The sequence below is a fragment of the Notothenia coriiceps genome, unplaced genomic scaffold, assembly GCF_000735185.1.
Source record: "Notothenia coriiceps isolate Sejong01 unplaced genomic scaffold, NC01 NC01_scaffold00024667, whole genome shotgun sequence".
NCBI classification, from domain to species: domain Eukaryota; kingdom Metazoa; phylum Chordata; class Actinopteri; order Perciformes; family Nototheniidae; genus Notothenia; species Notothenia coriiceps.
The window spans coordinates 8,011,117-8,021,414 of NW_011357368.1; the positions used below are offsets into that span (position 1 = coordinate 8,011,117).

The window sequence follows — 10,298 nt, forward strand, 5'->3', positions numbered from 1 at the left end:
AATTCCCACGGAGCTGAAAGAGCCACTTAGACAATTCATGTTGAAGAGCGCTTTTTCCACATCATCTTTTTCCCATGGTCTGTTTTCCTCCTGTTTAAAATGCGAAAAACCAGCTGTGGAGGATGGTTTTGCGGGCGGCGCGGCCAGCTGTTGAAGGTGGGAACGGGGCCTGTTTTATTTTGCGAGTGTGAAAACAACTTTCCGTAGTCTGCTCGCGTGTATCCTCCCTTTCATCTCCTCCCGCACCCCTCCTCCCTCACCCCTCCTCGACTCCTCCGTGTGCATTTCAGCTATTGGGACGTCCTTCAAAATGGCGTGTCTTGATCGATTTCCGGGTCAAGTCCCGGAGGAGGGAAGAGAGGAGTCGAGGAGTCGAGGAGGGGTATTGGGATGAGGCTAATTTGAGCTGGTGGAGGAACAGTGTGCTGATGCGTCTCTAAAAGGTCTGAGGGAGAGTGTTCTGTCTGGTGGGGAGGTGAGAAATCATGCTCTACTACGACGACATCCCAATTAATACCTGAGGACTCCTCTGTCCTCGCGTCACCTCCTCGTGTCTCTCGCTCGCATCTAACGGAGGCGGAGCTAAGACGCAAGGAAGGGAAGCGAGTGAGGGAAAGGAGGAGTCGAGGAGGGGTATTGGGATGAGGCTCTCAGGTATTAATTGGGATGTCCTCGTTCACTCAAACGTCACTTTTAAACGACGTCTGTTAATGATGACATGTGCACAGCTGTATCCCCTCTCATCAGGCTTAACTGAATAACCCCTTAGAACCGGCCCATTTGTTGTTAAATATTTATTTAAATGAATTAATCTTTCTCTTGTTAGTCAAGGAATTCAATGCATGATGGTTGGTCCTGCTTTTGTGTTCCGTTTTGGTGTAAAATGTAGCCTACATTTAAATAAAAATATAATTATAGTAGGCCTAATGTGGAAGCCTTTTAGAAATGAATTGCACATAATAATTCCCACGGAGCTGTGAGCACTTATACATTTATGTGACGCTTTTCCACTCATCTTCCAGTTGTTGGTTTTCCTCTGTTGAAATCGACCAGCTGTGAAGGTGGGGGCGGGGCTTTTATACGCGAGTAGTGAAAACACTTCCGCGTTGTGTGCTCGCATGTATCCTCCCTTTCGTCTCCTCCCACACCCCTCCTCCCTCACCCCTCCTCGACTCCTCCGTGTNGTGTGCCTTGGCAGTCTCAGGATGGTGGGGCGGGGCTTTTATACGCGAGTAGTGAAAACACTTCCGCGTAGTCTGCTCGCGTGTATCCTCCCTTTCATCTCTTCCCGCACCCCTCCTCCCTCACCCCTCCTCGACGACTCCGTGTGCATTTCAGCTATTGGGACGTCCTTCAAAATGGCATGTCTTGATCGATTTCCGGGTCAAGTCCCGGAGGAGGGGAAGAGAGGAGTCGAGGAAGGGTATTGGGATGAGGCTAGTGTCATTAACCCCCTCAGCAAGAGCACAGCTGTGTCCAGGGAGGTGACTCCATCACCGAAGGTTTCAGATGCATTATGGGTTTAATTATGTCTAAGAGCTCCACTCATGAGCAGAGGAGCCATTCACAAAGGGACAAAATACATTTTAACTTGATTATTCTTAATGGAGCACGAATGTAAGACAGTAAATTGTTCTTAAGATAATAATCCAGAAGATTTTCATTCAAAACAATGTCTCTTCACTATCCCCAAATGAGGTGATACAATGGTGATGGAGTCTACGGCCCACTAACTGAATGTGTTTTTATACTAATTAGTGACAATGGCAAAATAACTCTTTTTGTTCTCTTTTTACCGCAAATAGATCCATAAGAGGACATTTTTATGCCTTTGTCACTGACACATTTAGTAAAATAAACAATGTTGAGCTTCTTTATTGACTATTTTTTGGGAGAAATAAAGGTTACTTGACAGGGTTATTAACACACGGAATGAGAAAGCTTACCAACACTATTTGATGTGTGCGGTGCCATGAGAAGACATGGTTCAACAGCATTAAAGTGGGCTGAAGTATGTCTGATGAGTCAGCTTAATGTCAGCACGGATAACATTTAGAAAAATGATTCAAATACACTGCAAGCTGACACTAATGCGCCTTCTATAAACAAGAAGACCAAAATGAACCTTATTAAACATTAACAAGTATTTTTGCTCTGAGAAACTGGTATGAAACACCCCATTTTAAAAGCTATTTCTTCACACTATTCTAGCCGTTCTACATGCATGGCTCAACTCTGAGCATGTGTGAGTGTTGTAACCATTTGCATCATCCTCACAGCGAAAGACTAAAAACAGAGAGGGAATGGTTCCAACCACATAAAGATATATTCCTAGGGCAAGGCCCATATTAACAACACAGATGCATGCCTCTTTATCTTGCAAAACCATCAGGACAATGAATCAACATGCAGGTCTGGCAGCATGAATGCTTCCTGGTGTACAGCCAAAATGGCTTTTTTATGAAGCAGCTGAGCTGGAAGCAGAGCAGGAGGCCGACTCATCCAGCACAAAGATACATGTTAGAAGAAGGTGGAAGGACAACGCCACTTCACTGAGTGTATTTGATGAACGAGCTTGTTATTGAACCTTTCTCTCTGGAATAAAGGAAACACTACAACACTGAGAGAATCTGGTCAGTGTGGTCTGCATGCAGCACTGCTTATATAAGCTCCGAGGGATGGATATGATTCACAGGCCTACAGTCAGAGTGAACAGCAGTAAGTAGCGATGGAGAAGAATCTGTTCAATTGAGTCACGCGAGGACACACAAACGAGAGAGAGATGAAGTGTAGAAAGTATTGATCATTTCTTTGTAAACTTTAGATTAGAATATTTTCTTATTGAACCAATTTTGTTCCACGGCTGAACAGATATAAGAACTATTTTGGTCCCCTATCAATAAAACTGTTTGGCTCAGTCTCTCGCCTACACTGAAAAGTGACACTCTCCTCTGTACTTATATATTCATTTCTAATACTGCCTGAAAGAAGCACGTTTCTAGACCTTGTCCAGGCTAAATAAGTCTGGTGTGCGGTTGATGATGTATTTGCCCAAAGACACTTCGACATGTTGACTGCAGGGGGAAGGGATCAAACCACTGACCCTCTGATGGTAGATGCCATTTTCCCCTCTGTAACAACAATGGCTACTTATACTATTTGTACTGGAAAAGACACTATACTTTAAAGCAGCTGATGCATTTCTTACTCACCATTGCATCTTACAATAAAGGAGGGATGTTTGACCTGCACCAGGATGATATTCTACACTGTTCTTCACTTTCCTGATATCAACAATTCCCTCTGTTTATAACTGCTGTGTAATGGTCATTAAATCCATTTACCATCAAATCCACTTCCTTATCTCTTGAGTCGTGTTTGTGTCAAAAGCTGGTTTGCAATTGTGTCAAATAATACAACTGCTAATCAATTCTGTAACAGCGATACGTTTCCAATGAAGAGGTGTCAGTTACAGCTAACGGGAGTTACACACTATTTTACTATCAAATGTAGAGATAAGAGTAGAGACATATGCTGACCGCTGGATGAAATCCAGCAGCAGTAGTAGTAAATTATGTTGGTCCTTATAACAATTTTCAAAAAATAATAAACATCCAAAAAATAAATACAAAAAGGCATCAAATAATAAAGGAAAAAATAAGACCAAAAAGGTGTAAGCTAAACCTTTATTAAACATTGGCTTCTTATACAGCCTATTCTAATTAGCAACCCTTTTTCGAAACATGTTTTAGGGTATGTAAAACAAAGACATTTCATTCATACACAATACTAATCATTTCATATTTGTTTACATCCTTATTTAACTGTCTTTGCAAAGTGAATACATTCTTGAATGCTAGTCACGACTACTCTATAAGGTAACCCCTTTGACAGAAATACATGTGTTCCTGATATTTGTCCTTACCGTTGAATTTTCAAACAGAACTATTAACCTAAATCCTACTATACTGTCTCTCTTTAAATTTTAAACAACCTATGAATACAGTCAGGAAGGTCTTTATTGTGGACTTTGTACATTATCTATGCGAGATAAGCATGCAAGTCAATAAATGGTTGGTTTTGTAGATGTATAATGCTCTTCTGTAGCATAAACACTTAATAAGTGTTGGTTTATATCGTGGTGTGTTTCCCTTACCTTCACACAGTAATTTAACGCTATATGGGAGGAATTAATAAAACACTAATCTGCACTGACTATCTTTAGTTTATCATCGTATTGCAATGATGCTGAGTGACAGACGTGGAAAGGCGAAGCCAACGCCTCCTTTTAACTCCAGGAGATGTCTTTTTTTATGAATTATGACAAGCTGTCAGGCCTTGTCCTACATGTTCACCCCTAAAGATGCATCCTCTAGGTTTATGGTTTTCTACGTCACGGATGGATTAGCTAGTTAGCTGCCTAGCTGCTAACAGTAGCTTGAGCGGTTTATCTCACCAATAAAACTAACGCCAAACGTCAAACCACGGTGGCAGCATCACAAAACACTTCACATGTTACAGGCATACATACGATTGGTGTATTAAAATAGAAACGAAGAATGAGACCAGCCTCACCTGCTTGCGTTAGCCGGTTAGCCGCTAACGTCCGCTGGGGAGCCAGCTGCTGATGACGGCCTGGGAGGTGGGTGTCCTCCACGGTCACACAAGCAGAGAGGCGGTGGGTATTCTGAATTAGCCTTCTTTATTTTATATCACGGTGTATCGTTAGGAAACGACGGCTGAAAGGCGGTAGCTTCTCCGTCAGACTGTTTCGCAGCATGAATAAATGATGGGAAGTGTGTGTCCGCCTCTGAGCTCGATGGACGGGCGGCTCAGTCTGTTACAACCTGCCTTCACAACATCCTCCTCCTCCTCCTCCTCATCATCATCATCATCATCATCATCGGCGTAAAGGGAGTTCCGCATACTCAGACCTAACGGAAGAGATCCTACAAGCCCGAGGAAAAGCACCTCAACCGCTCCACAGGGACTGACTTTAGTGCCGCCGTGGTTCTAATAGTTCACTAAAATATTAGTCTGACAGTTTGAAGTATTTTTGTTAAGTTTTATCGCCTGCCAGGGCCGGCCGAAGCCTTTTTAGGGCTATATACAAGTGGTCTATGGAGACACGATCCCACCCCCCCAAAACTGCAATTATTACCAATGTTCATCACAATAATATAACTAAAATCAAAAAATGAAGCTTTGTGAAGAAAACATATCAATACTACATTTATCATTTACACTTGCTTTAATTATAAAATAGTATCTTTACCAGAGGCAGTGCGCATTAATCAATATTTCAGTTTATCTCAAATATTTTGTATCTATAGTGCAGGTTATTAAAAAATAGTGTCCTAATGTTATCACTTCAATGCTTCAGCAAGCACTGGAGTTCAAAATATTTTAAAACAATACAATAAAAATAAGTACATCAACAGCTGAATAGGGGATAATGTAGTGTGGTTACTTATGATTGTCAATTTGGTTTGCTTTAAACCTCTTCTTCTTTAAATTTAAAGATTGCGCAAATAGTGCTTGATCTTAATTAAATATAAATACTATGTTGGGAGCTGTAATTCTACCCTGGGGCTTTCATATGCTTGTTTATAATCAATCAATAGTCTGACTTTTTAACAAGAACCTTTCAATTGTACATATCAAGTCCAGGGTAGTTGTATTGTATTTGTGAGAAAATCTTCTCGACGTACTTATAGCTGCAGCATATCAAACCCTACCAAACAGGTTACACCACAAATATTACAGTAAGCTCTCTTTTTTAAGTTTTTTCAAAAGCCTCTGCACTTCCATCAGTTGTCAATGGAAGTCACCATTATGAACCTGTTTCATGCTTTAGCAAATAAACCAAAACACATAAAATCTGACCAGCAAACAAGTCATTTTGATTCCAATCTTATCAGCACTACAGCGTAGCTTTAATTCATACTGTACATACAAAACAGAAGGTATTCAGGAGTTACAAGTATTAAAATAGGTTGCATTTCTATGTTTACAGTATCACTCTTTGAAGACAGGAATTAAATGAGATCAGAAATAAAAATTACAGTATATACAGTACAATTAAACTTGATACAGCATTAACATAAAATGTACACTAAAAAACTCAGATTAAAATAGCTCAACAAATGCATCTTTGCATGTTTGATCAGCACCCCATGACAAAATAATTTCAGTTTTATCAAAGTCCACCTGTAAGTAGAGCATGGATTTAATTGGGGCATGGTGTAAAATTCCCCCAAGTGTTACAGAGACTACTTCAAACCAAACTCAATCGATTCGTTTGGCAAGTGATACCCTGCAAGCAGCAAACTAAAAGCACACCTTTAATGTCTTTGGAGGACCCAAACTAAGATAAATAAATCCTTGTTGGGGTTTAAATGCTGCACACTCTCACATTCGTCCGGCTTCTTTAATATTGATCGTCCTGCCAAATGAAAACCATTAATACCAAAGGGTTGGAAGGGTGTAAGAAAATCAATTTGAACAAATACTTTTAGAGCAAATATAAAAAGTAAATCAAATTTTGAAGGGAAAGTCAAACGGCTTGATACAATTGGTGGTCAGAAAAAGCCAGGTCACTTCTGGCTTTATTTTTTCCTGCTGGATGGAAACACATTCAGGCAACCTTTGAATTAGCAATGCAATACAATAGATGGGAATGATGCTTACGCTCCTCATGTTGTACCTGGGCTGCACTGGCTTCCAGTAGCAGAAAAACAAATGCTCAGCAGTAGCCTGGTGTTTTGCTATGCGACTGTTGAGGGAGAGGTAGGAAAACACTCGGGCTACTTTTGTTCCTGTGAAGATTCTGAATGTTGGAGAACATATCACTGTTATTGCAATAAAGAATGTGGAAGGAAAACACACCTGTTTTTGTTCATTCAACAAGCCACTAATAGGTGGAGCTCACTGCACTTTGCAGGTTTACTAAAGAGTAGAGGGAGAGGTGTTGATCTACTGCTCCAATTAGCTGTCAGATCATTTTATCAAAAATCTATTTTATACGTCATGGTTTAATCAAATAGGACACAAAACCAAATTGACACCTTTATGCTATTAGCATTAATAATTAAATCATGTATTGCAGTATTCTTCTTGTTTGTTGAGATCGTTCATACACGCGTCCTAAAGTCTGCTGCATGTTGAGTTAAAGAAAAAGAAACATCATTTGTCGCTGTTGGAGCTTCACAACAGGTCGTTAATTTCAAGAAAAATAAGCAATAGACATGCTGGGGGATAAAGAAACAACCCTTGTTATCTTGTCCAAATCATAATTAGATCTGCCCATTTTTATACATCAATATATTTATTTACATATTATTTATTGACTGTGCCTGTGGTAATGTCAGTTGTGTGCATTTGTATTTGAATCACCGTTTCATTTTAGCTTCTAAATGCAGTTTTATGAATTAAAAGCCAAAATAAATTGTACCTGAAAAAAACAAACAAGTCAATACAATAAAGTATAATGTCCGAATGTAACTGGCACCTTGAAAAGCTTCAATTGTTTATGCTGTTTGCTATCACAAGTCTAATGGTGATACCTGGAAATGGCTACACAGGCTGCCAATACATTGTCTCTTCAAAACAGTCTACAGTGGCGTTATATCCCATTTTCAGCCCTCGTCCAAACATCAACATGAGAAAATAAACTTCACAGTTATGAATTTGCATTAACATTTCTTTATCATCCGTTATGCATTTCAAGTTTACACTTCTTAGGAGAATGCATGAGTATAAATAGTTATAGATGTTACTACTCATTTCCTGTAGTTCGCTGCTTCCCATTTAAAGATGTGTTGGTATATCTTTCTCTCAGTGAGGCTTTCCAAACAATCTGAGCGTTAAAGCTGTTAGTGTTGAGTAGTTTTTAAGGAAGATACTCAGAGCATGGTGACCTTTAGATCGAGATATTATTTCAGCTATATATTTTTCCCCTCAGTGTCGTAAATTATCAAAAATAAAGGGCTGTCAAATGTTTCAACTACTCAAACGTTGCCTGTTCTTTTTTCACACCTTAATTTGTTAGTGATAAAACAAAAATATAAAAATAACTTTGTGATGAAATGAAAGTTCAATTCATATAATGACCTAACGTGATTATTGGGGCATATCGTTGTACATTTAATTCATTTATACAACTTCAGTCAGTATTCATTTCCATTTATTTGGAAATCAGTTCACAGAGATGGTAGCTGGACTTCCTTTTTAACCGATGCTTAATCTTTACATACGTAAATAAAGACACATTAGAAACACCCATTGCAAGTTACCAGTGCTCTGTTTGATAAAAGATTGACTTAACACCATTTCTTGTTAATGAGGGCACAGTCTGCATTCTTGTGCGTTAGTTTATGATTGTACAATCTATGTGTGCACTCTATACATTTTTACTGTGAAAATAAATATACAATTTACATGAAAGTTAATGGGCATCTATAAATGACCAAAAGGGTCTCTTTTGAAGAAAACTAAAGTAATCTAATGGAAATGAAGGAAGCCTCTAATTCCCAGAGGTCTATTTCACATTACTTTACCTGAGCAACTACACCCACCTTTACATTTCTGCACTTACTCCAAAAGGACACAGCCTAACACAAACTATTTGCCAATTCACAATACCAACCAGCTGGCCTACCTCTTCAAAACATCGATAAAGTGAACAGTACATATGCTCATGCTTCACTCTGTGCCCATTTCCACCTATTGCACGACTGCAAGAAAAAACTATTTCAACCTTAACGTGCAGGTTTAATCCTGATGTTTGGAGGAAGCCACAACCAAGACCTGCTCAGATTATAATTGTTAGAGGGAGTATAGAAACTGCACTAGAAATTGACAAATAATAAATCAGAGAAAACTGGCTAAAGAGCCCAATGCTGGTATTCAATATCGCCATGATCATGTCAGCATCTACAAAAAAGTAAGAACAAAAGGCTCGAAGACAACTAGGCGTTCATGTTTTTCTATTTGAACACTAAACATTGTATCAGTCTGTTTGCGAACAAAAAAGGGCAATGATGCTCTCCTCCCACACGAGAAAAATAAATCTCACTGCATAACCAATCCCTGACCAGATGGCGGCAGAAAGGAGTCAGTATTCCTGCTTGATGCAACGTCTGTCTCAAGACTTCACAGAGGGTGACATCCGGTCTGCCGTCACTCATTGACGTCCCAAATTTCAGAAAGCAGTGGTGGAAGCTTCTTGTCCTGGAGACGGAGGGCGAACACCTGCTCCGAGTGGACGCTGCTTAGTGTACGGAGGCTCACCAACTTCATCAGCATGCGCGGAAACATCAGATGATCCTGAGGAAGCCATTTAAACAAGAATTAAAAACTGAGAGGAGACTTCCCGCCCTACAAAATGTCAGCAGGAATTACTTATAATTTAGAACTTCAGCTCTGTTTTTAGTTAATGTTAAAGAAAAAAGATTTACGTACATTCAGTATCTGCGTTTAGAAAGAAAACATGACCCAAACCCTGTAACATCCCTCCTCCAGTTTGAATAAAACAATGTAACCCCAGCCATGACCCAATGTGGTTGTTGTGATGACGACTGTCGGTTATGCTGACATGTCGGCACAGGAGGGGGGGGTTACGTAAACAGCAGCACTTACATTTGGTCTCTTTATCATGATATAAGAGCGCAGTGCGTCCACGTAGGGTTGCTGTAGCCTCTCCACCAGTCCATGATCCTGCACATTTGGCCGATCTAAAAAAAACAAATAGGAACATGTTTATCTCTGTTCATCTGAAAAAAGCAACTATAACAGACACATTCTCACATAGAAAATGACATGAATAGCTGTTTTACATGCATTTTTCGTTGAGGATTGAATGCATGCTTTGTAGTTTAAGAATTCTCACCTGCGGAAAAGATGTTGATGGCGATCAGCAGGGCGTACTCGGCCTCGTCCAGCTGCAGGTCATTCATTCCTTTTGAGAACTCAAAGATGGGATTGATGAACTCAAACTGAAGTCCTGAGGAGGGGAGATGAGGGAGGGACAAAAAAAACACTTTAAAGAAGGAAATGTTAGGAAAAACTGTTTATTTTTCTACATGAATGGCATATCAGATAGGGCTGATGAATATGGCAAAAATCATAATCTCCATTATTTGGGTCAATAATTGTAATTGCGATTATTCATTGACTTTGAAAACATCAATTTATTGGAGAAAAAATGTTGAACAGTATGTTTTTAACAGTTGATTACCCTGAACTTTAAGTATAATTCAACTGAAAAACAAAACAAAAACAAAAGTAATAATAATAAT

General features: G+C 39.5%; 3 protein-coding genes across 17 annotated transcripts in view; 1 reads left to right on the plus strand and 2 right to left on the minus strand.

Annotated features, from left to right (window-relative positions):
• The window catches only part of madd (MAP-kinase activating death domain), a 230,960-nt gene extending 226,034 nt beyond the window's left edge, over window positions 1-4,926 (minus strand). For 8 of the 13 annotated variants that reach the window (XM_010782612.1, XM_010782609.1, XM_010782610.1 and 5 more), the window contains exon 1: window positions 4,576-4,925. The gene's annotated coding sequence lies outside the window, so the exon portion shown is untranslated. Of the gene's footprint in view, window positions 1-4,575 lie in introns of all 13 variants that reach the window. The other 5 variants (XM_010782619.1, XM_010782618.1, XM_010782614.1 and 2 more) reach the window with 3 other exon arrangements.
• topbp1 (DNA topoisomerase II binding protein 1) overlaps window positions 1-10,298 on the plus strand; it is a 976,277-nt gene that overhangs the window by 693,875 nt on the left and 272,104 nt on the right. The window lies entirely within an intron of this gene.
• The window catches only part of nr1h3 (nuclear receptor subfamily 1, group H, member 3), a 15,040-nt gene continuing 10,642 nt past the window's right edge, over window positions 5,901-10,298 (minus strand). Inside the window, exons 7-9 of the mRNA XM_010782601.1 lie at window positions 9,890-10,003; window positions 9,640-9,734; window positions 5,901-9,327 (exon numbers count right to left, since the gene is read on the minus strand). Of these exons, the coding sequence (XP_010780903.1) occupies window positions 9,181-9,327; window positions 9,640-9,734; window positions 9,890-10,003 (356 nt within the window). The 3' untranslated portion in view covers window positions 5,901-9,180. The remainder of the gene's footprint in view (window positions 9,328-9,639; window positions 9,735-9,889; window positions 10,004-10,298) is intronic.